At 49.9% G+C, this 26,823-nt stretch overlaps 2 protein-coding genes across 6 annotated transcripts in view; one reads left to right on the top strand and one right to left on the bottom strand.

Annotated features, from left to right (window-relative positions):
* GRM8 (glutamate metabotropic receptor 8) overlaps nucleotides 1-26,823 on the bottom strand; it is a 124,717-nt gene that overhangs the window by 19,731 nt on the left and 78,163 nt on the right. The window lies entirely within an intron of this gene.
* LOC144934826 (uncharacterized) lies at nucleotides 1,036-7,118 on the top strand. The gene is made up of 2 exons (XM_078861025.1): nucleotides 1,036-2,846; nucleotides 6,664-7,118. Exons 1-2 carry the CDS (start codon nucleotides 1,548-1,550, stop codon nucleotides 6,676-6,678), a joined length of 1,314 nt encoding a protein of 437 aa, XP_078717151.1. The 5' UTR covers nucleotides 1,036-1,547; the 3' UTR covers nucleotides 6,679-7,118.

The raw sequence follows: 26,823 nt of genomic DNA, 5'->3' as shown, positions 1-26,823 counted from the left end.
AACACACTATCCTAAAAACACAGCACCATATTTTTACACTAAAGCAGTCACTGACTCGCAACAACTTGCAATCATAAGTGACAGAGTTAATTTCGGGTAAAATCAATGAAAATGGGGTATGCCGATAGCATAAAAATGAGATGTGATAGAGCAAATCGGAGATCAGATTTGGAATCAGCACTCTGAAATTAATCTAAAACAGCTGCAAAAGTCCAGGCCAGAAAAAAATGTTTTTTTTTTATTGACCAGTGTAATGAACGTGGCACTGACCAGCTGCGACGATGGATAGCAGCGCTTTCGGTGCTCTTGCCACCGATCCAGTTTGCGCCGAGTCAACAGCAATGCCTGGGTCTTCCCGTAATTTCTACAGGGAATTACCAAACTGCGCATTCCGCTGGCGGTGGACAATAACGAAGGCGTAATATTGGTCACGAGATATTCCGAGGGGTCCTTGTGTCGTAGTTCTCATCCCGAATCTGAAAAATGATCTTTCACTAAAATTGGACAAGAACAACATGGGAAAAAAAAGAATCAAGCAACGAGGTCCCATGCCTCTCTTGCAAAAGAGAGGAATGAATCTTATTTTGCTCTAAATAGGATACACAGAGGACACCCAATTGTAATGAGTTATGAACCAAAGGCACATGTAGTCCTTCCCAGTGCACCTCCGATTAACACGGTTGGCTACATACGGTGCGATAGAAGTTAAACATACATACAGTGTACATACGTTACGATTAAATAGTATGGGTGTAACGATTAATGTCCTCGGCGATTCGATTGATCTTCGATATGCAGCGCTGCAATTCCATTCAAGAATGTGCTATTTATTTTTGGTCTCGTTGACACTCTCGTTTGTATTGTTTCTTATCTCCTTTGTACAGTTGTGTCTGCTCCATTTGCCTAAATGTAACATTAGCAGTCCGTAAATATAATACCGATTCTTATTCAATGCTGGGCGATCGAAACCTGGATCCGAGCCCAGGATCATAACGGTGTCTGCTCAGTGCTATGAGTCATCTATTTGTAGTGACATAAGAAGGGAGGGGCTGCTGGGGGCTCTGGGTTCCCAGGTGGGTCCAGACGCTTAAGCCTCTGGGCGCCAGGCGTTGAGTTCCCAGGGGGTCCAGACGCTTAATCCCCTTGGCGCCGCCAAAGGGGGGGGCTGTGTGTGCTCTGTGGGATATCTGGGGGCGCACACGGCCCCACCCCTCGTTGTACCAGGCATAAAAGGAGAGCTCCCTGGACGATCGGGGCCCAGTTGTAACTCAAGACCCAAGACCCACGACCAGCCATCTGAAGACCCGGGGATGCTGTGAGAGCCAGCGCTGGGACTCTGGAACTCCCGACTCTACGACCTTGTGAGGGCGAGTTCCGGAGCGTAGCCAGAGTAGAGTATCTAGGCTGTGTAGCTAGGCTGTGTACCTAGGCTGTAACAGAGTATCAGGACTGTTGGACTGTTGGACTGTTGGAGTGTTGTATTGTAATAAAGAAGTTACCTCTACAAGTGTCTCCGGAACCTGTTACATTTGGCGTCAGAAGTGGCAATGGAGACAAGAAGTAAGCCACGTACCTTCAGTCCTGACGGCGATGTTGAGGAGCAAGCGGCGACGGGGCAGCCAACTCGGGCCGACAGCGACGCTGCACCGCCGGCTCAGCAGTCGTCCACCATACCTGCCGATCTTCCTCCAGCGTCGGGAGCAGCAATGGAGGAAACGCTGCTTCGCCTCACCGAGCTGCTCCACGCCACCGTCTCCATCCTGGACGACATGCGTCGCTCACAGGCGGAGACAGCAGGGAGAGAGGAGGCGCAGCGGCCGCACCATCCCGCCGGCTCCCACACAAAGATGGCGGCCGTTCCCGCCGCAAATACATCCGGGTGTGTCGTCACTTCTGCGGGGGGAGCAGTGGCCGCTGGGAGCGACGTCACTTCCGGGCCCAGCGTGGGCCAACCCGATGACGCCGCGTCATCAGCGCTGCGTCCCTCACCGCCGGGTGACAGCGCTGCGAACGCGAAGCCAGCTTCAGCCGGGTTGCCAGGCAACGAAAGCTTGGCTCACGTCCAGCAACGCCTGCCGGCACTCAAGGCATTTTCTTCAGAGGGGGGTGAGTGGGCAGCGTTCGAACGCCGGTTCGTCTCTCTTATAGAGACGTCCGGCTGGTCGGAGTATGAAGCGCTCCAAGGCCTCCCGGCCATGCTCGACGACGACTCCCTCGCAGCACTCCTTACTGTGCCACGCGCAAAACGTGCCACGCTCACGGATGCCCTTCATCAGATGCGGCTGATTTATGGACCCCCATCCGAAGCACGTCACCGCTTCGATGCGAGGAGGAAGAAGGCCTCCGAGTCGGCGATGGGGTACCGCAGCGCGCTGCTGGCCATGGCAAAGGTTGCCTACCCTCGCATGGATGAAGACGCTGTGGAGTCACTCGTGCTGCAGAAGCTCATGAGCTTGGCCCGCCAGCTTCGAGTTGCCATGCCGACAGCCGACGACGACGACGACTTCACGTCGCTACGTGCTGCCAGGTGCATCCAAGCACACCTACATTGCGATGAGGACACGACCATCGCCGCCTGCGCAGGCCCACCTGATGCACAAGCCTATGACGTGCATTCGGGGCCTCATCAGGCCTTCGCAGCAACAGAAAATCGCGGATCGTCCAACTGGCGATCCCAGCGAGATCACCACCAGCGGGACCGGCCAACCTCGCGCCAGGACGGAGCGTCCATCGTCTGCCACAACTGTGGCCTTCGGGGCCATGTGGCGTCCGGCTGCCGGGTCCCCCGACGCCGGACTTCAGGACCTCCGGCGCCTCGGCCACCACCGTATCCTCGGCATACCCAGGCGAGTCACGACACCTCGCACTCTCGGCCCCCACTTACAACAAGCACGCACCCTCACACCACACAGGGGGGTCATGCTTCTGAGGAGGGGGATTCGGGCCCATCATTGAACAACCGGGCGCTCGGACCGGGTCAATGGTCCGAGTTGGCCCATAGGGTCGTTGCCGCTGCGGCAGGGTCCTCTGCCGTAGTGGGTTCCATCGAGGGCGTTGATGTTCGTATGTTGATCGATACGGGTGCGTCGGCGACCATCATTTCAGACATAATTTATAACATTTTGCCCGATATATGCCGTCCCTTGCAGCCAGTTGATGTGCCATGCTATGCCGCAAATGGGGGTTCGTTGGGCATCACCGGACGGATCAATGCTCAGATCCGCATTGCTGACGTCCAATTAGTTGGGCCCATTTTGGTCTCATCAACCCTCGCCGTTCCGTGCCTCCTCGGAACAGATTTCTTGGGGAAGATGCCCATTAAAATTCTCATTAACAAAGGGTGTATTGAGCTCCCCTCCGGCCGACGCATGGCCTTCCTACCCACACCCACTCGGTTGCACTCCGCATCTACGACGGTGCAGGCGTTGGCGGCGTGCACAATTCACATTCCTCCTGGCTCTCAGATGTTAGTTCCCCTCCGGTTTCGTAAACCCCTTGATTACGACGCGTTCATGGGGGGTGCTGTGATCGGGCCTTCGCGTTCAGCTGAGCGGGTGTCGGACCTCGTGTGTGCACAAACGCTCGTGCGAAGCGACCACGACCCCTTTATCCAGGTCCTTAACGCGGGATTGGAAACGGCCGTTATCTGTCAGGGAATGGTGCTTGCTCACGCGACGCCAGCCCCGCCAGAAGATGTGATCGTGGGTCACGTAGGGGGCGAGTTCTCTTCCGTTGCCAAGCCAGGTCCTGACACAGGATGGCTCGACGCGCTTTGCTCCACTTCTGCCGATTTGTCACCATTACAACATGCTAAATTACGCACGCTGCTGAGCGATTTCGCCGACGTTTTCAGTCAAAGCAAATTCGACATTGGCTGCACTAAATTGCTAAGCCACCACATCGACACGGGTGATGCCGCTCCAATTCGTCAAAACCCATTCCGGTTGAGCCCGGCCGAAAAGGAACATGTACGGGTGGCCGTCAACGATATGTTGGCGGCCGATGTCATTGCGCCATCAAATAGCCCATGGGGGGCGCCGATCGTTCTTGTTAAGAAGCACGACGGGAGCCTCCGCTTTTGTGTTGACTTCAGGAAACTTAATAAGATTTCGGTGGCCGACGCCTACCCGCTTCCCAGGATGGACGAGTCGCTCGATGCCTTAGCAGGTGCGCATTACTTCTCCACCTTGGATCTCCTCTCGGGGTTTTGGCAGCTACCCCTTGATGACGCATCCAAACCAAAGACGGCCTTTCGCACGCCGCAGGGACTGTTCCAATTCAACAGACTTCCCATGGGTCTTCACTCGGCCCCGGCGACGTTCCAGCGCCTGATGGAGCTGGTCCTCGCTGGGCTCCAGTGGGATTCTTGCCTAATCTACCTCGACGATGTAATCGTGTTCAGCAAAACTTTTGATGAACACCTCACGCGATTGAAGGCAGTTTTCCTTAAAATGCGAGCGGCTAACCTCAAATTCAAACCGCAAAAATGCCACCTCATGAGGGATTCGGTTCGTTATTTGGGCCATATTGTCAGCCGCTCGGGAATTGCCACGGACCCCGAAAAGACAAATTGCGTGCGCTCATGGCCAACTCCTACCTCTGTTGGGGAGGTGCGGAGTTTTATCGGCTTCGCCTCATATTATCGACGATTTGTTGCGGGATTCGCATCTATTGCGAAGCCCCTCCACGCATTAACGGCCAAAGGGGTCAAATTCCGATGGGGAGAGTTAGAACAGGCATCATTCAATGCCGTCCGAAAAGCACTGGTCGATGCTCCTACCCTGTCTTATCCAGATTTTACCACTCCGTTCATTCTGGATACAGACGCCAGCAACACCGGAATTGGAGGGGTGCTGTCGCAAATTGTCAATGGAGTGGAGCGCGTCGTCGCCTATGGCAGCAGGGTGCTGTCGCCCGCGGAGCAACGTTACTGCGTGACGCGCCGCGAATTGCTTGCTATCGTTTTTTTCATAAAGCAGTACAGGCCATACGTGTATGGCAGGCATTTCACAGTACGCTCCGACCACGCGGCGCTACAATACGCCTTGCGAGTGGACCAACCATCTGGACAGCTCTCGCGTTGGCTCGAGATCCTCCAGGACTTTGCGTTCACTGTCATTTACCGCAAGGGGATTCAACACGGGAACGCCGACGGGTTGTCGCGACTGCCGAACAATGGGCGCTGTGCTTGTTTTTTGGGTGCGGGGCGTTGTAGGCAGCCTGACGGGGTACCGCCCCCATCCCTTGCGGCCGCGGCCGGGGATGGGGTCGGGGACCACGGGGCTCCCTCCACGCAAGTTCCGCAGGACGCATTGCTGGGCCTCGGGTTGGACGACTGGGGACGTCTTCAGATGGAAGACGTCTCCCTCCTCAAATTGAGACGCCGCGCTAGGGATGCCGAGGGTCACAGGGGGCAGGGGGGCCCCGTATCATATGTCATCCGGGAAGGCGTCCTCATGCATTGGGATGGGGGGTCCCAATCCCACACATTGGTGGTGCCCACCTCCCTGCGGGGGCGACTTGTGTGGGAAACCCACAGTCGCCTCTTGCACTTGGGTGTTCAGAAAACACTAGCTAAAATCCAATTGGAATTTTTCTGGCCGGGCATGGCAAACGATGTGGCTGACCTTGTGCAAGGTTGCACAGAATGTGCACGGCGGAAACCACCTGCTAGGCCGTCCTGCCCGCCGCTCCAATCCATTAAAGTTTCCCGGGTCAATGAGATCGTCGCATTGGATATTTTGGGTCCGTTTCCCGCTACTCCTCGGGGTAATAAGTACCTTTTGGTTGGGGTCGAATATTTTACCCGATGGGCCATGGCCTGGCCACTCCCCAACCAGTCTGCAGCAGCCATTACAGAGGCCTTTTTCCAGGGCTACGTCCTGGACAAGGGTGCTCCCGAACGCCTGCTGACCGACCAAGGGAAAAATTTCTCTTCCACCCTGTTGCGGGATGTGTGCAACCTGCTAGGGACACACAAAATTCGCACCTCGCCATATCACCCCCAGACTGACGGTATGGTCGAGCGATTACATAGGACACTTACCTCCATGCTAAGCCACCAGGTGTCTGAGTCACAGACTGATTGGGATCTCCACATACCTGGTGTCTTGGCCGCCTATAGAATGGCGCCCCATGCTGCCACGGGGTACTCGCCATTCTATCTAATGTATGGTAGGGAGGTTTGCCCCCCAATCGACGTACAATTGCACATTAAACAGCCCGCACCTAAGGCTAAGATTGCCGACCACATCCGTGCTAATGTGCGTCGTCTCGTAGATGCCCGGGAGGCTGCTCAAAATAACTCAGAAGCCCGTCAGCTTGCCAACGAGCGGTTGCGGAATCTCCGCACATCCCGCCACGTTTGGGTAGAAGGGGACCGCGCCTGGCTCCACTGCCCGCAGGTACCATTGGCTACTTCCTCAAAACTGCTTAAGCCTTGGAGAGGGCCGGTTGTTATTATTCGCGTTCTCCGCCCGCAGTGTGTCAGGATCCAGCATGGCAAGCGACGTTGGTTCGTGCACCCGTCACGTCTAAAACCTTACATTCAACCCTACACACCTCCTTCACATCTCCGGGGCCGAGAGCGCGACATGTCTGACGAGTCGCGCCGCGATGATGCTGCTTCTAACTCTCGGGCAGGTCCCGCTGCCCCGCCCTCAGGTGCCTTGGGAATGAAATCCGCCACGGCCGACCCAGCGGGAACAAGCTTGCCCGCGGGATCAGCGACCCAGGACACAAGCGCAACAGCGGGTCGTCGGTCCCCTCCTGCCTCCGTCGCGACCGATGGACCTGCCACTCGGACTCGCTCAAAACTCAAACGATTTTCATGACCCCCGCCCACGAACTCTCGTCCCAACGCGACGCCACTCACTTTTCCATCATGTATAGTGGGCGATTGGGGCGTGCGTTCATCCTGCATATATGTGTTTATACAGTGTTGTTCTGCATCGGTGACCACAGGAGGGGGAGAGGCGCTTTCTTCTCATTTTTTTTTCTTGATTTGTCACACACTCATTCTGATGGTTAACAAATAATTTCTTGTACAATTGTATTTTTTTTTTGACAGCCGGGTCGGACAAGTGTCTCCGGAACCTGTTACATATTCATCTCTCTGGCCTTGAAAATACCATATTTTTCCAATCAAGGTGCATTTATTTTGATGTATTTGAAAAAAAAAAGATAAGTCATTATTGCCCCTCCAGCTTTGTAATAGCTCTCAGAAGCTATCATTCAGCTAACAAGATCATGCGTAAGTACTACGTGGCTCCCGAAAAAAAACAAAAGACGTCAATAGCACTTAGTACAATAATGGTCTCTTTCAGGCGGTGACGTTCAACAATTGCATAAATCACTGATTGCTCTAAAAACTGTTAATGTGGAATATCAACGCTCTCCATGTATTATTTATGAAGCTTTAAGTGGTTAGATGCTACCATGTGCACAGAAGTGAATGGTAAATTATTAAGACGTTTAATTGGATTTTTCACATTGATAAAGCTCCGTTTTGGCAAATCAATGTCATAGCCGTTAACACCATCGTTAGTGTAGTTTAAAAATATATATAATTGATTCACCGTATTGCATCAACCCCACAAGTGTTTTTTTTAATCAACACGTGGCTTTGTATGCAGTGCTAACGCAGCGTCGATGGCTGCTCCATCTAGCTGAGCCGTGCAGAGGTGTGAAGAGGGCATCGCTTACAGGAAGCAATTCAGGAGGAGCACTCTCACAGGATGTCTCGCGAGCACCTGGCGACAACGCTGGCAGTCATCTCCAGCGAAGCGTCGTGCAAAATCGTCAACATTTTTCAACGTCAAATCGGTTGTGATGAAAATAAATACAATTTTTCGATTTAAAGCTTTCGTGACTGCAGGGATTCATCTTCTTGGTTCTTTCGGTAAAGTCACGTAGAAGGGAAATAATAAAATAATAAAAATAAAATATTATAAAATAATTCTCACGACGTTTCGGCCACAACGCAAGCAGCCGTCCTCAGGTGAAGAACAGGTCTGTCGGAAAGACAGCCAATCAGACGCTGTCTTTCCGACAGACCTGTTCTTCACCTGAGGACGGCTGCTTGCGTTGTGGCTGAAACGTCGTGAGAATTATTTTATTTCGATTTTAAGCTTTCGTGACTGCAGGGATTCATCTTCTTGGTTCTTTCGGTAAAGTCACGTAAAAGGGAAGTAATAAAATAATAAAAATAAACCATAATAAAATAATTCTCACGACGTTTCGGCCACAATTATTTTATTATGTTTTATTTTTATTATTTTATTATTTCCCTTCTACGTGACTTTACCGAAAGAACCAAGAAGATAAATACAATTTGGCACGGTTTTTTTGCCCACGTGACGATGCTATTTTGTTTGGCTGTGTTGGTTGGTGGAGGGTGCATTAGGTCTAATTGACATCGTACCTACACGATCTAGCCAAAAAATACACTTATCATGTATCGGAGAATTGTGAGTAGTGAAAATAAGAATTGCAATCCACTGCTGGATGAGTGTCTCCACCGGCCGTGTCGATCAAGGGGCTTGTTTGACCAGACTTTACCACGCTGGACAATGCAGGTTGAGGAAAGGGAGGCTCAGGACCGGTTTGATCTCATCACCCATTGGACAAAACATGCAGAACGACAATAAAAAAAATATTTGTTTCATTTAAATACAAAAAGACAATATCCCACGTATAGCCTTAACATATCTACGGGGCAAGTTTCTGTTCGCGAGTAGCACCTGTGAAGGACACTCGAGGGGGCCCAGGCCCCGTACAGGTAAATTGTCACTGGTGTTGGTGATTACGAACGGGAATTGAACTCGGGTCGCCGGGTTCGAAATGCAGCACGCTAACCGCTGCACTACCACGCACACTTTGCCCTTATTTTTGTGACTTTAACTGTGATGTGCTTTGCAATTAAAATGTGGTTGCAACTATATCCAATGCAGCTTGCACAGCTTGTGAATAAATCGTTATTCAAAGTGCTTCCGAGTAGCCCAGGCACACGGGTCCCCGCTCGCACCTGTTTCTTATTTGCCTTCTCTCTCCAATCTCGTTGTCCATCTGCTGCTCACTTCTCCAAGACTACATGACTTTGTTTTCCCAGTGCTATACATTTTAATTAGACTCTATTTCTCAACCACCAAAGGGCCTCGGGTCAAACATATAAACCCAATTACGTGGTCCCCTTTCAGATATTTTTTGTTAATCCTTCCATGTATTCCTCCTCCTCCCCACTGTCCTTGCAACACCGTTATTGCTGAAGCATAGGAGGTTATTTTTTAAAAGCCTATTCCCCCTCTGGATTTATTTGATCTCTCAGCAAGAAAGAAGTCATGATTGCTACCCAAATGCATTGCCAGTGCACCGATGTGAATTTTAATCATTGCTCAGTAGCCGGCTGTCAGAGCATCGTGGGGATCATCCGTACGCGGTGGCAATGGGACTCACATTTATCTGCATTTGTAGGGCAGAGGTTGCCAGTCACAAGGCACGAAAAAAAGTGCACCCCACCTGCAGTGCGCCTGTGTGATCCCCATATCACAAGATGACATGCCTGTCCTTCTAACCTCCCACATTTTATTTTTCGCAGCGCAGGGAACATATGGGGGAATATGTACGGTGCGATTTTTAAACATTAGAAATTTTTTACTTTGGTGCGGGATTTTAAAAACTGGTGGTGCATTCTGGGAGGCTCTACATTTGCAGCTATAGCCGAGGTCCCGTGTGTTCCAAAGAGAAAGCCACTCATTCACAGCCGTTAATAATGCTCCGGATGCTGCCACAGGCGGTGTAAACAGGCAGCACACTGGATCTGCAATCCAGGTGTCACCGGCTTGATTCCACCTCCAGGCGCGGGATTTTAAAATAGGTGCAAGTTCACTCAAATCCTCCTCCCTCCACCATCCCTTTGTCCACGCAGCAGTGATAAATCTTGACGTGGCATTTGGTGGATTAGTAGGTCACGTGCGGTGGCGTGAAGTGTGGATACTCCCACCTCTTCCAACGCGTCTGGTTAGCGTGGAAGAGCAGGCCAACTACCCCTCTAGAGCTCCCTCTCATGGAGGCTCTTCCACCAGCAGTGGCATGAGCAAGCGATTGCATGGCTGCGCCTTTAGCTTGTTAACAACGTTCCACGCGACCGTCTGAACGGCACCAATTCGATATGCGCCGGAGAAGTGGAAGCAATATATAAATGAGTTTTTTTTTACATTTTCCCGTGTTAAAAAAAATAACATTTCACAAATTGCTTCTGCTATTTTGATCGGCTGAAGGTGGCCGTCGGGCAATCTCAACAAATAAATAAAAGTCGACCAATATTGTGTCAGTTTTGCTGCTGCTATTATTCGCAAGCTGTTGTTCATTTTACGATTTGCCTGACGCTAAATTCCAAGAGGAGGACGATTTTGAATAAAGCTTCGTCATTCCGCCGGCGTCGACCCCACACCACGCCCATCGCGCACACCTCAAAAGTGGAAGGGGGGGGGGCGAATTCGTCTTTGCTGCGGCATTCCTTTTAGAGCCTTGACAAAGCAAGCGCGAGACCAGAACCCGGTGCCAGATACCCGTAGATCCAACACGCTTGACAGTAATCCGTCCAGCCGCGGCTGCCTTCCGTGACCCCGGGGAGAGACAGACGCTGGGCCCTGCGTGGCCTGGCTGTGTGTCGCAAGCGATCGCTCCGCTCTGCCGCATGACAAGTTGCCGAATTAAAATTCCGCATCCATCGAGGTGCCGTGCGGTTGTTTGTGGCCAGGGGGCTTGTTGGTGGGGAGAGAGGGGAGGAGGGATGTTGGTTGGGGTAGGGAGGAGGAGCAGGAGGAGCCAGAGGAGCCAGAGGAGGAGGAGGAGAGGGGAGGGGGAGTTAGGGAGGCCAGTTTTGTGAAGCTTCATGCTTTGGTCAAACTGACCCCGTGCATTGTGCGCGGCAGCTTTTCATTTCAGTGGCGCTCCAAGCAGCGTAATGCTTTGGCATTGCTCTGCAGGGAGCTTCAGGGGGCAATGCAGTCACTCGTGCTTTGGTTTTGGTGATGAGCAACGTACACGAGCATTCAAGAAGGCTGAACCCCCATGACTTGAGTTTGATTCTCGGCTGTGGCTAAAATCAGCGACAAGTAACATTCGAACCAGTCTTTACCCCCCCTCCCCTCGTCCACTTCACCAACAAATCTGCGTTGCCCAGCGTGGTGAAGTATGGTCAAAGAAACCCCGTGACTGAAAGGCATGGGATGGCTTTCACCCAGCACTACAGTGATACAGGGCTACAATTATCATTATCATGAAAAGAACACTCGCGCAGATAATTGCCTAAACGACGTCTGATGGACACAGCTCACCTGCGCGCAAAGGGGACGGGGGCTGTCTCGTGCCAAATAACCTTTTTGCGAAAACCATAAATATTATACCTCAGAGCCGCATTCAGAGGCGTTCGTGTTGGAGGTTCCGGTTGCTTGAGCGAGGCAGAGGAAGCGGCGCGTGCAAGAGGAATGCCGCCCAATGACTAAGCAATTAGTTCTGATTCCACCAAAAACCCAGAATAATCCTTAAGTCTATCCTTTATTATTATTATTATCATCATCATCACCATCGTGTGTGCTTTAATTTTTGAAGCCAGCCAAGGAATCTTTACAGAGACGGCAGCAAAAAAAAGCCTCGAAAACATTGGGAACAAAAAAAAACAACAGCTCCCCAGCACTGAAAATGTACCGGCCTACAGCCGCAATCAGTCCACGGCTGGATGAAGACCTCTCTCTATCTCTCTCTCTCACAAGCTCTCCCCATCGCTCGTGGCTCACGCAACGCAGCAATCCCCAGCGAACTCCTGCACGCGAGACGATCTCATCGCTCCGTCTCCCAGCAGGACGTGCCCTCGGTTGTTTTCACTCCACTTTTCTTGTTGCTGCTGCTGCCAGTCCCGCATTAGTCTCGACCAGTGGCCGTCATCCCGTCTGGCAAAATGTGTCCTGCTAAAGTCTCCTTACTTCCATTTGCAGTAAATGCCATGTCTTTTCATTGCCAGTCCGGCATTAGTCTCGACCAGTGGCCGTCATCCCGTCTGGCAAAATGTGTCCTGCTAAAGTCTCCTTACTTCCATTTGCAGTAAATGCCATGTCTTTTCATTGCGAATATCCTCTGATTCGTGCGGTTTTTTTTTTGGACGTCATAGTTTAATTCACAGCACGCACCTCTCCACCTTGCAGCTTCTGTTCAATTTCTTTGTCAACGTCAATGTTTCCCATCCATATATCATGCCCACATCGAGATTTTGGATGCTGGACTATACATGGTGGTCCAGGTGTCTTGGAGTCACAACCAATTAATTGACCCCTAACATTTGAGTTCTTTGCACATTCATTTCTGTTGTGAATAAACCTTACTTTAAAAAAGCATATATTACGTTTTAGGGAATTAAATGGGGGGGGGGGGGGGTCACAAGACATCTGGACTATTCTAGACAGTCCAAGTTTTGTTGACAACGAGAGCTTCACAATAGCAGTGAGAAACGACAGAAAAGGAGAAAAGCAGGTCTCTCTCTCCCCCTCTCTCGCTTTCTGGGAATCATTCATCGTCTGCGGGAGCTGTCCGCTCTTGCACTTGATTAGATTTTGCCCTTTTTAAAGTAAGGCCGCTGAGTCTGATATTGTCATTAATTTATCTATCTATCCAGAATAAAAATAAAATTACCTCACCAAGTCTTAATCAGAAATCCATCGCCGAGTTCCAAGCCTTCTCCTGAGCAATATTTTTTGGGTCATGTTTGGCCAACTCCATCTGAAGGCGCGTTTTGCGTGTTAAACGCGAGTAGCCATTGAAGGCCCCACACTTATCAGGGAATAATAATTAAAGGTCGTTACTGATGGGGTTCGCGACCCCATCTGCCGTACTGCGCTCTCTCGCTCCCGCTCATCCTGCACTTTCACCAAAATCTACGTGATCGACGCGAGGAGAAAATGGTCGGCAATGCCATCGTATAAACAGACCCCTCAGCCAGTTGCACAGCCGTCGAGTGTTTCGGCGGTGCAACTGCACCAGGTACAGGAGGCCTATTGAATCTCTTGCACCACGTGGTCCCTCTATCTCGCCTGGTGCGAAGGCTATTTCGGCACCACGCTACATAGAGGGTAGCGGGGCCTTTCAATTCATTGCAGCAGGGCCCATGCCATCCACTCCTCACCACTCCCACCAGCGATAAAGTGCTAAAGGGGTAGCCGCAGTGGCGGGATGTTATTTCCCTCGCCTGGTATGCAGGAGGTCGTGGCTTCGATCCCAACCCTAAAGAATGCTGCTTATTTGGAGTTTGCGTGTTCTCCCCGTAATCGCGTGGATTTTTCTCCGGGTCCTCTGGTTTTTCCTTCCACATTTAGAAACATGCGTTTATAGAGTTTTTAGCTGCTTTAAATTTCCACACGATGATAAGCCACTTTGTTCAGCTATAATTTTGTGGCCAGGTCGCTTCTGAAAAGAGATATATAGTCCAGTGGGCCTTACCTGGTTAAGCTAAAATTAATTAGTGTCAATTTGAAGCTTTCGTGACTGCAGGGATTCATCTTCTTGGTTCTTTCAGTAAAGTCACGTAGAAGGGAAATAAAAAAATAATACAAATAAAACATAATAAAATACAATGTAAAATACAATGTATTTAATGATGTTTTATTTTTATTATTTTATTATTTCCTTTTACGTGAGTTTACCGAAAGAACCAAGAAGATTAATTAGAGTCCTGACGCCAACAGTGAGAAAATCATCGGGATAATATGCTCCCCGTTCCGTGCGAGCATAATTTAAGCGAACAAACAAAAGCAAGTATAAGCCTCCTGCGTTGAGCTGAATTCTAAAGTTGGGAAATGCCGAAGGGGGAGCGACACACAAAAAAAACGAATAAGATGAAGGGGTTCTCCGCGATGATCGGTGGCGCACAAATGAATTAGCGCAGTCTGCGGAGGGCGTCGGCACAGAGCGTGCGGCAAAGGAAGAGGCCTCCTCGGTTCCACGGCATCGACCCAACGAGGTTGAGGAATTGACACCATTGGAACCTCATTTGCCAGTAAAAAATATGATAATTGGTTTTTTACCCTTCCATCTGGCAACAAAACTGACACCTTTTTTTACAAGGAGTCATGTTTGCATAGACCACAATACCTGCAGTCATAATGCAAACAAAAAACACAACTCTGATAATGCGCACTGTCCTTGAAGTTGATTGGTCCACACCCGAGACAGCTCTCCTTAGAGCCTAGTCTCACATGGGTTGGACCAGATGACGCCAAAAGACGCCAGAAGGCACATTATCAGAGTTATGTTTTTTGTTTGCATTATGACTGCAGGTATTGTGGTCTATGCAAACATGACTCCTTGTAAAAAAGGTGTCAGTTCTGTTGCCAGATGGAAGGGTAAAAAACCAATTATCGAGGTTGAGGAAGGCAAAGGTTGTTGTCCAAGTATGCAGCGGTGATTGGAGGCGGCGGGCGCGGGGCCGGCTCGTTGGTGCTTCCGTGCGCACGGGAAGAGCTCCACGCCGCCTGCGGCAAACACAATCCGTTTGGATTTCCGAAGATGGGCTTGATGAGGAATGTTTCCATCGGCACGTTGTAACCACGCAGTAATATCAATTACGCTAGCACGGAGGGAAGTAATTACCGCTTCCAATTATATCCCCCTTAATAATGCAGTTTTATAAGCGTCGCTCGCAACTTGCATTGCCCCCCGTGATATGCGTGTGGGGCATATTCTCCGGCTAATTTAAATTGCATATCGTTGCTCGACCTTTAGAGCTGACCAACCGTGCAATCTGTTGATTACGCCAAACGAGGATTATAATGTGCGCATTGAAGTGGAAAACAAAGAGTCTCGGTTGTCGTGAATGAGCACTAATTGCACTTGTGCATAACGAGCGTGCTCCAAAACAATATATAAAAATATAATAAATAATTGAAGCAATTTTTATCTCCCCGATCCATACTGAAGTTGTGCCTGCGTGTTTTTCAGCACGATAATCCGACGTTCAGTTCCTACCAAAAGCTTATTATTATTTACGAATACGTTTGTTGACCTAGGAAAGCCTCGGAGCCCCATGACTCCATGGGGCTCCGCGCGAGCAGCCCTGCTTCGCCCTAAGCGGGCCGCAAGCTGCACATCGCGCTTGTGCACACATCGTGACCACCAAACATCACCCCTGGACACACCGAGGCCACCACGAGGGGCTCCATGCGACGCAGGTAGCTCACCACTGTTGTAGTGTATAGTGTAGTGTAAAGTGTGAAAAGTGTGTGGCGTGTATAGCGTTTAGTGTAGTGTGTAGTGTATAATGTAGTGTAGAGTGTAGTGTTTAGTTTAGTGTATAGTGTAGTATGTAGTATATAGTGTAGTGTAAAGTATAGAGTAGTGTATAGTGTGTGGTCTAGTATGTAGTATATAGTGTAGTGTATAGTGTAGTGTATAGTGTAGTGTAGTATGCAGAATATAGTGTAGAGTTCTAGATTTGAAGTTTTCGTGACTGCAATGATCCATACATACTCTTTGGTTCTTTCGGTAAAGTCATGTAGGTGAAAAAAAATTAAAATAACTAAATTAAATCACGACGTTTCGGAGGCAACATTTTTTTTTCACCTACGTGACTTTACCGAAAGAACCAAAGAGTATAGTGTAGAGTGTAGTGTATAGTGTAGTGTATAGTCTGTAGTGTATAGTCTGTAGTGTATAGTCTGTAGTGTATAGTGTCGATCAGTGATGGGCAACCCAGACGAGTCTTTGGGCCACGCGAGGTGCCCTCCACCTCAGTGGGCCGCAGGCTTGACATGGCGCTGGTGCACTCATCATGACCCCAAACACCACCCTAGAGACACCGAGACAAGGCCACCACGAGGAGGGACTCCACGGGACGCATGCGGCCTCCGGGCCGAATGTTTCCCACCGCTGCTCCAGAGGCTTCTGCCAAGTTTTTGTAGCCGGGCGCAATGTTGCTACGTATAAAAATTAAAAAATCTGTAAATTTGCAGGTACATTTTTTTGCATTGCTGTATTCGAACAATACCAGTAGTATCGATTGAAATACAATTGGAGATCCCAGAGGAAACCCATACAGATCAGGGGGCTGAGAACATACAAACTCCACGTAGAAAGATGCTTGAGTGAGGAATCCAACCCTGGCACGTCTTGCTGTGAGGCACAAGTGTTCGCACGTTGGCCACCTTGCCACCCAAATGGAGCGAAACATCAGCTGTTGTGCCGAACAATGCACAATACGACCAGAAAAACACATTGGAGAGCCGTACAGCACAGCCACGAAAACCGATAGCATGAAAGCCATTCTGACGCCTGCAGCAAATGTGCAGCGTGTGTGTGTGTATTGCAGACAACATGCTTTTTGAAAATGATCGAATATGAATGGAGTGAATGTTGCATGCAGCGGCCATTTACAAATGCAGCCAAACGCTCCAAATACCGGCGAACTTATTTCACTGGCTGCCCTTTGCGATGTTATATAAATGTGACTCATTTTCTACTCCCCTGGGCACGGGAATGGTTGCTGGAGGTCGAGGGCTTGCGCTCTCTCCAAAGCAAAATGGCATGCGGCCCCCATGACCGTAATTCAAAGCCCCGGAAAAACGGAGTTGCACGCGCAAACACACTCGCGCCCTCACACACGCACAAACCCTCTCACACACGCGCAAACCCACTCACACACGCACAAACCCTTTCACACACGCGCAAACCCTCTCACACACGCGCAAACACACTTGCGCACTCACACACGCGCAAACCCACTCACACACGCACAAACCCTATAACACACGCGCAAACCCTCTCACACACGCGCAAACCCTCTCACACACGCACAAACCCACTAGTGCACTCACACACGCACAAACCCTCTCACACACGCAAAAACACACTCGCGCACTCACACACGCACAAACCCTCTCACACACGCGCAAACCCACTCGCGCACTCACACACGCGCAAACCCTCTCACACACGCACAAACACACTCGCACACTCACACACGCGCAAACCCTCTCACACACGCACAAACCCACTCGCGCACTCACACACGCACAAACCCTCTCACACACGCACAAACCCACTCGCGCACTCACACACGCACAAACCCACTCACACACGCACAAACCCTCTCACACACGCACAAACCCACTCACACACGCACAATCCCACTCGCACACTCACACACGCACGAACCCACTCACACACGCACAAACCCACTCACACACGCACAAACCCACTCACACACGCACAATCCCACTCGCGCACTCACACACGCACAAACCCACTCACACACGCACAATGCCACTCACACACGCACAAACCCACTCACACACGCACAATGCCACTCGCGCACTCACACACGCACAAACCCACTCACACACGCACAAACCCACTCACACACGCACAAACCCACTCACACACGCACAATCCCACTCGCGCACTCACACACGCAGAAACCCACTCACACACGCACAAACCCACTCACACACGCACAAACCCACTCACACACGCTCAAACCCACTCGCGCCCTCACTCACGCGCAAACCCTCTCACACACGCACAAACCCACTCGCACACTCACACACGCACAAACCCACTCGCACGCTCACGCACACGCAAACTCACTCGCGCACGCAAAAAGACAAAAGATCTCCCGTATAGGCTTAACAAACCGTTGGGGCAAGTGCTGTTAGCGAGCACCTATGAAGGCCGGCACAGCACACAAGGGGCTGGGTGGCCTGCGCCATGCCCGGCCGCCTTTGTCTCCCCAGTGGCGATGTTTACACATCACAACCAGGTACCCATTTGAGGCTGAGTCGCACTAGAGGAGGCACAGGACCGGTTCAAATAATCGTCACTAGTGTTGGCCGTTAGAGGGAATCAAACTCGGGTCGTCGGATTCATAGCGCAGTGCGCTAGCCGTTGAACTTCTGCTCCCACACGCACACACACGATCACAAAATGTATCAGGGCTGCTAGTTTCCTAAACGAGCTTACCCCGGGTGCCTCCGTTGCCGCAAGGCTTTCAATTTCCCCCACGAAGGAACGAATTGAAATGCGAGACCCGGTGACAAGGCGCTATCTCGGAGCAGGGCCCATCACGGTGAGACATCCCGCACGCAGACCCGTTCCACGCGGGGCGAGTCAAGGGCCCAAGCGTTTGGGAGGCTCAGCATGCCACGTGTGCTGATCGCCTCGCATCAGCGACGTCGCCACATTCTATCTGTTCGCATTCTATCACCGTCCGCGTGCTAACGCCGCTCAATTCTGGTCTAAATTTTAGGAATATTTTTTTGCTCGACTCTCTTGCGATGCTCAAAAAGGTAACAAAAAAATCCTTCAATAACTGGTTACATGCACTAGGTAGTTAAATGCGCATTAGTGCTTGCTTGAACAAAATGGTAAAGCCTAAATGCTTTAATTTTTTTTTAAAATCTCGATTTAACACCGTTTTGCCTCTCTCTCTCTCAGCAGCATCGATCAAGCGAATTGATTCGACCATACTTCACCACACTCGTCCAGTGCAGATTGGTGAAAGGAGGCTTCCAGGATTGGCTGTTCAGATATCACTCACCATGTGGCGTGAATCAAACTCAAGAATCCTGGGCTCAAATCGCAATGCTCGAACCAGTGTGCCAACCTCCTAAACTATGCTATTGTTTGTGATAAATGCTTGTCTTATCAGCCACCGTAATCTTTTAAGGCACCTGAAGTCACACATGTCTCGCGCTGTTGAGGCAGTGGGAATAAATGTGGTTATGATTGCCGCTGTTATTGGCAGAAGCATTTTAGTGTGAACCGACTCTGAAGGCAGCAGACATGGTATTGCTTTTATGAGCACATTTCATGGTTTCATGGTCATTTGTAAATACCCAGAAAAAATTATTATTTTTAACAGCTTATTTTGGTGGGAGATAATCACCCAATTATGTCCTCATGATGATATCAGTCCCATCAAGACAAAAAAGAAACGTTTCAAAATCTCAAAGCCGACAGAGCATCGCGTAATGCTGGCAACTTGCCAGATTCTGCAGGGACATCATTAGGCCTCTCTCATTCAGCACTGGCCTTTGCTTCCTCGTGCACTGTGACTCTGGTTCACCATGCATTCATATATTTTTCGGCAAAACTCATAGTCACAATGAAAGGCCGCTTACCTGTGGCCCTATTATCTGCTCTTTCAATTATCCACGAGCCTGCGCCGATCTGCAATTTTTCCGTTATCCCCTGACCAAATGTTGCGTGATTATCACCGTTCATCCGCGGGTGAGAGGAGTTGCAGAAAAGTGGTCGCCTACAAGAGGAGTCGCCGCTTCGCAATTTCGTCCTTTCATCCGCAAAAACTATTTCGCGGGCGGCTGGAATTTTTCAGGGGCATTATCATCCGGCCACGATCTGTCCACTGCTGGATGAAGGAGGCCTTATTGAGATGAGGATAATAGGACTCACCAATAGCACCCCCATACATACCGTCCACGAGATCCACTGTGATATGTATACCTTATTGACCAGTACTGCACTTGACCACCTTTGTCTCTCTATCATTGATGTTCACACACTGCAGCAGATATACATTTTAGATGTTCATATATATATATGTACCTCTTAAACTTTGGCAATGGAGGTAACTGTGCCACAGTGGTTCTCACTCTGCGCTGCAATGTGAAGCCAGAAACCTGAGTTTTATTCCCAGTCACGGCTTGCATCAGTGGCAAATGATAATCAAATCCGGTTCTAGCTCCACCCAGACAACCACTCTGGCCAAAATGAGTGGTGAGGCCTTCATCCCGCAGTAGATGATAAAGCACTGAAGTCATTATCATTATTACGATTATTCACCATCAGTATTAACTTTGGCACAAGCGGACATAGATGTGAACGAAATTAATGGGCTGAAAGCATCTGAATATATTGAGGACCACAGAGCTTGGGCAATTGCTAGTACCGGCTCACCGCCTGGCCTTGCCGCTCGTCTGCGTTTCCTCCTCGTGCCTCCGAGCCGCGCTCTCTCTCTCTCTACGAGAGCGACGAACGAACGCCCGTGCGGCGGCGCAGCGTGACAAGCTGAAGTTATCATTACATATATATATAAAAAAAACGAAATATATAAATGCTAGATTTGAAGCTTTCGTGACTGCAAGGAATCATATTCTTAGGTTTTTTCGGTAAATTCACGTAGGTAAAACATCAAAATTAATGAAAATAAAATAAAATAAAAACAAAAATCACGACGTTTCGGAGGCAACACAAGTCTCCGTCATCAGGTGGGACCGTCATAGCCAGATTAGCTGCATCAAGTGCAGCTAATGCAGCTAATCTGGCTGTGACGGTCCCACCTGATGACGGAGACTTGTGTTGCCTCCGAAACGTCGTGATTTTTGTTTTTATTTTATTTTCATTAATTTTGATGTTTTACCTACGTGACTTTACCGAAAAAACCTAAGAATATAGAAATGCTGTATTTCAACACAACAACAATGACTTACTCAAAGGCGGAGGGCGGGCGGGCGGGTGGGTTACACGGGGGACGGCACATTAGCCTGCGCGCAAGCTGAATATAACCCGGGGGTGGGTGGGTGGGTGGAGGGGTCCTGAGTTGGCATAAGATGAAGCCCACGTGCTTGAGGCAATTACAGGGGCGTTGCGCAGTTAATGAAGAACCTTGGGCACGAGCGGCTAATGGTGCAGCCGTCGCCGCTGCCGCTGTGGTCTCGGTGTGAGAGGGAGCGAATTAATCGGCGAGTGGAAGCAATAATTCGGCGAGGCCATTACCACGTGAAGTGCGGTGGGGACGGTGCCCGGCCACGAACGGTTGTGTTTGAGCCCTGGCCCGTGGGGCTTAACGTGATTTTGGGGAGCCACTTTTATTTATTGAAGGGCTTAAGAGCGGGCATATTTAATAAAAGTGAGGGCTGCAGGATTGTTTTTTATTAGAGCGGAACCCGCATATTTTTTTCATCTTTTCTCGAGCACTCAGAAATAAATCAATCTGGGCACGCTTAGGTGTTGGAACGTTCCGCAGGATGTTCGTTTGGCCGTATTAGAATTAACGTAAAGTTAAGTTACCAGAAAGTCACGTCTTTCACCGTTGTTTTATATTTGTGGTGATAACCCATGACGTGGTTGTCACATTGCTTGGGACCCGCACGTACATTTCCACGACCAATTAAGTTTTAATTCCCAAAGCTGGATCAAAGGGATTACCACAACTATGCCTTGTCTAAGTTTTGTTTACGATTGTATTACCTATTACTAAATAAAAATACAAAGCATCGAGGATAAGGATTTGCATTTATAGGGCACTTAATTGCCTCCGCTACTAAATGCACCTTACATCTCATCTCAACCATTCTAACACCCTGCCACAAATCTAGCGAAGGGGACCCAACTGGCATCTGTCCCTGTGCGTGTGCAGCACAGGGAAAGCTCAATTTTTACTCAGCACCAGCCTGCAAATGGGCAATAGTTTGCCAGTAAGGGGGCGATGGTTTGTAGACAATGAGCAGCACGTTGAATATCGTTCACGTTTGAATTCGAAATTGAGAAACTGTCAGGCTCGCTTGTCCCAAGACCCCACATTGTCAAGTGAAATATTCAACTATCGTACAGTCAATCTCTTTGCCCTCTGCTGTGAAGAAGGGACATTTCCTGAAATGTCCTGAAATGTCATCCGACGATTTTGTTTTGGTGTCGTAAGGCAGTGTTGATGATTCATGTGGTGAGTATTTTTTTTTGTTGCACTTGTGTGCAATTGCCAAAATATCCCCTTAATTTTTTTGTGTCGGCTAATAACATGGAAGTAAATTACGGGAGCCTCATGTTTTCATGATAAGTATTGCATTCAGTTTTAAAAAATGCAGTTTCATAACAATTAACAACAACAATTACAACAACAACGCACCGCCACACGCTAATCGTTCACTCTCGAACAGAGAGAAGGACTCAGATGCACGGGGAGGAACCACAGACAAGCTGCAATGCGGCAGCCCAGACCCCGTGCTCTGCAGTCCTCTGTATATGAAGCAGTTATCAGCCAATTACATCGTTTTTACATGTTGGAGGAAACCGGAGTACCTGGAGAATGCTAAACAACGCTATCTCTTATTTTTTACCAGGAAAGGCCCACTGAGCTATTGAGCTCTTTTTCAGAGGCGACCTGGTCACAAATGACAGCTCAACGAAGCGGCTTATCACGTGGACATTTACGGAATCCAAATACTGTACTTGAAACGCACGTTGATTCTAAATGTGGAGGATACAATCGGAGGACCCGTTGATAAATCCACGAGACCATGGGAGAGAACGCGCAAACTCTAAATATATAGGCGTCAGGCCCGGGATCGACCTCCTGTATACCTGGTGAGGTAGTTAACATCTCGCCACCGCGGCACCCCAAAAACCCACGCGTCCAGGGGGAACAACACTCCATGCAGATACAGATGAGTCCACGTTTGCATTCTCCTGGCGAGCCCGATCATGGCGTATCCTCGGCGCCCACGGGAATGGAGTTTGACAACAACAACAACAACATCCGTGTGAGTCACCAAACCCTCGCTGCCTCCAGAGATTACAGGCCACGTGTGAAGCCAAAATTGCCCGACAAAATGCACCTTTCTTTGACTGTCAGATGGGGAAACCCACAGCTCAGTCCATATTGGCTTAAACTCCGCCATCATATATTTACCTTCGTGGTGCAGGTGTCCAATGCTCTTAATCTTGATTTCTTTGCCGTGAACATATAGCCGAATACAATGGCAAGCTGTGTGCCGCTACTATGCGGCACACACTACACTATATATAATCTTGCCGCCACCAAGGGAGGTAAACGGAGTGGCGGTGGTGTGCAACGGTGCCACTGTGCAGGAATTTCGCAGAGTTTGCGAAGATTATAACGGATTACCATTTTTGCGTTGAGCGCGCTACGTGTTTGAATGGCACTTAAAATGAATGAGTCTGTCCATTCAAATGTGCCAAGTTTGTTGTTTTGTTGGCACTCGGCTGTAGGACGGCAGGGTAATTAATGTTTAAGTGACAGCCGTTGCCTTAAGTTGTTTACGCAAGCTCTGCATAATGCAGCCAGTTCGAGGCGTTGGTAATTAATGATGGTATGGAAGAAAATATAAGCAGCAGCATCACCATCGGCGCTTGTTTTTTTTTACATTTATGTGTGAACACACGTGTGTCTACAGAAAGGCAAAGATCCCCTCTAAAGGCTTTAAGAGACTGTTGGGACAAGTGCTGTTCGTGAGCACCTACGAAGGCAGGCACAGTACACGAGGGGGTGGGTGGTAAACTGCCGTGTCTGGCCACCTGTGTCTCCCCAGTGGCGTTGTTTAAACACCGCACCAGGTATTCGTATGAGGCTGAGTCGGCCTAGGGGAGGCCCTGGACCGGTTGAGATAATCGTCACTGGTGTTGGCCATGAGCGGGAATCGAACTCGGGTCGCCGAGTTCGTAGCCCAGCGCCATAACCGCTAAGTAACACCCGCAATGTATTCGTGAGGTCGTACAATAACGCACATCTCATGCTGTCACGTAATATTTTTTTTGTTATCACTTTGCGTGTTAATTTGGGCTGTTTTGGACTTAGTTGGCCACTGAAAAATTGTTTCACGTATTCATTGATAGGTGATCAAAATCTAACGCTATTGACTTGTTTTCAAAGCGCCGCACTGTGAAGTCCGATCCATAACTCAGTCGGTCAATCTTTCCACACCATATGCCTCTGAAGAAGGGCAACTGCTTGACACACTAGCCTATAAAACACGTTTCTCTAACGAACAGCGGTACAGCGATCATCTATCAAAACCCAAACGCAAAACGCCCACGTCACACGCCCTCGAAGGCGTACGAGGGTGTGCCATCGCCAAGTTAAATGCGTGCGTCGAATGCAAACGGCTCGCGTGACCTCCTGCAGCCACGCTAGGAGGAGCTACATCGTGCCGGCGCCACGATGCGAAGATTCCAAAGAACACAGGATGAGATGTTACTATCCTTTGTGCAAGCACTTCCAAAAGTTCATGAACAGTGAGCCTGGTGAAATTTGGGGAGCGCATCGTCAGTAGTGACCCTTTGGTTCCTAGGGTGTTTCGGCCTTTCATACTATACACCCTCCCCAAAGGCGGCCAGCGACAGGGTGATCAATCCTACGCTTGCGTCCCATTCCCAATTAGTCATAGGAGTTGCCTTGTTGTTGGTAGCCAACATCCCATGGGACTATGCATGGCAGGGGCGTCCTCCTCCCTGAGTCAAGCATTGTTGACTGCATACCTCCTGGCCCTCTCACTTTGGGGCCCAGCTGGGGTCTTTCCTCTTCATCCAGAGCCACTGACTGCTGCCTTCTGCCGCCTCCGATACAGCTTTGATTGCCGAACGCTGGCTCTGGCCCTTAATTCCCAGGTCTCTAAGCAGTCTGGTTGTAGATGTTGTGATCAAAACGACGAGCTCGCTGACAATTCGTCAATTCGGAAGGTGGGCGAGGACGGAGTGGGGGTGGGGTGGGGGACAGGGTGAAATCAATGCAGGCCACGTTGATGACGGACGTGGCGAGTGTTCGAACGCGCAAGTTCGTGCACGTCGGTGGTGGCGCGGCTTGCGAGTGCCCTGCATCGTTCCGGAGTGGAACTCGCGTCGCTGGCGGAGTCTTCGTGGCGCGCGTCGCAGGGTCGATGCGTGACCCCACCCCCCCCCCCGGGGCAAGAGGCCATCCGACGCCGGCGAGGGAGAATACAGCGTAGAGCACACACTCCGCTTGCCGCATCAGGAGGACATAGGCGAGATGAATCGCGTTCAATTTGAGGCGAGAGAAATATAACTTTTGATGATGGCTGATGATCGTCAGGGCACATTGTGCTCTGATGAAAGCATTTTGGCAGAAACTGCCTTTCCCTCCTTCTATCTGAGCATCGCTTTGTATCCCTGGATATCTTTTTTCCTTCTTCAAAATTTCAAACCCACCCTCTCTATAAGGAGGTTAATTCAATGTCTCCAGCTGCGAGTGGTTTATGACACCAGAGACGGATTCATATCTCGGGCCATACGCAGCAAGCACGCACACACACGCACACACACACGCACACACACACGCACACACACACACGCACACACGCACACGCACGCACGCACACACACACACGCACGCACACACACGCACGCAGTCAGCGAGCAGCGGTTGTGTTGCTACTCAAAGAGACGGATCAACGACGTGGCTTTGATAGCTACACACACAAAAGAAAATACTCTGCCCGAACGGCTTCATTACATTTGCAGCTCGAGGGGCACGGTCGGAAGATACAGTAATCTTAACGTACGCCAACAAAAAAATACGTAATTATAATTTGTATTTTGGGTATACAGATGTCTTTATTTTCCATGCGTATCCGATGCTTTGTCTAAAAGCATTCGTTCAATAAACGGCAAACCAACACGGGCCCTGGGCTTCTATTGCTGCCCTCGTAAGCCACAGCCAAGCGAAGCCGGGCCACATCTCCCACGCCGGTTACGTCCGGACTCTCCTTTACAAAGTCTTCAACCCACACCCCACCCCCCACTTGCTCCGCTCTTCACATTGTGGCACCACTGCCATTTTCGTCACGCTAGGTCCGTCGAGGCAGCGGAGATCTCACAACGTGAGCGTCGCACTCATCCATCCACTTTTTCACTATTCAAATTACCCTCGTCCATGGCTAGTCTACCTTTCCGTCTGCCTCTTTGTAAATCCCCCCCAATTTTGTTTTCATTTTTGTCATTCGTAAATGTTAACGCGACGGTACGGGTAGCACGGTGGCTGCTTGCGTAGCTTATTACTACATTCATTCAGTGGACTGAAAAGGCTCATTATTTATTTGTATTATTATTATTTTGCACGGGAATTGTTACATCTCCGGCTTATTAAACCCGTGTGCGGACATTTCCTGCGTTTTCACCCAAAAAAATTATAACCCCCCCCACCCACCCTTCTGAACCAATCGCGATGAAAAGCTCACCACAAAGCTACACAGTGACAATGCCCGCATTGTCAACAACAAAACTACTCTCACAAACACTTTCCTTCTTCACAAAAAAACGACTTTCACGTTGAAAGCCGCGCGTATCGAAGTGATCGGCCAAACATGCATTAGAATGCATTCGTGCGACTGTAAGTGCAAGCCTCACCCGTAATGCCTACACGCGCGTTTGCGTGTCCCAGCACGCAACTTTCTTTGCGCACAGTCAAACCCCTCCTATCGCACGTAGAAAGGCTCCCACCGTGGACTGGCCTGCCAGCTTGCCGTTGCCCGTCTCCTGATGTCGGCGGCCAATGTGGACGTGGCACACCCGCAGTAGACGGGTCGCTTTGGCACCAGGCGTCTGGAGGTGTTTTGACAAGGAGCAAGTGGGTGCAGCCGGGCTGACCTGATGCCCTTCTGACAAATGGCAGGCTGATGACTTGCCCTCAGGGCCACACGGGTTTGTAAAGGCCCCCCGCTCCGACCCCCCACCACGTTGTCAAAGCCAAAGTGATTTCCAAACTTTAATGGGCATCGAGGCGGTGCTCACCCTCTGCTTAAGCGGTGGTGGAAATTCCACATTCCTATGGCGGCAGCGAGTCTCAACAACAGGACAACCGTTGTTGACCTTCCCCATGAAGTGGTACTTTATTTTTATCGACCGTGGAGGGATGATGGGTTGAGTCGATCCGCCAGCCGGGATTTGAATTCACGACCTTCCGATTGCGAGCCGCTCGCTCCCTACCGATGAAGCCACGTAATGTATATCCCCGTGTTGTTGATGTTAGAAACTCCTATATTAGCGTAGAGGCTTTAGCTTATTAATTTG

This window comes from Lampetra fluviatilis, chromosome 11 (genome assembly GCF_964198595.1).
Source record: "Lampetra fluviatilis chromosome 11, kcLamFluv1.1, whole genome shotgun sequence".
Lineage (NCBI taxonomy): Eukaryota > Metazoa > Chordata > Hyperoartia > Petromyzontiformes > Petromyzontidae > Lampetra > Lampetra fluviatilis.
The sequence above is the reverse complement of the archived record's forward strand: the minus strand, read 5'-3'. Positions and strand labels throughout refer to the sequence as shown.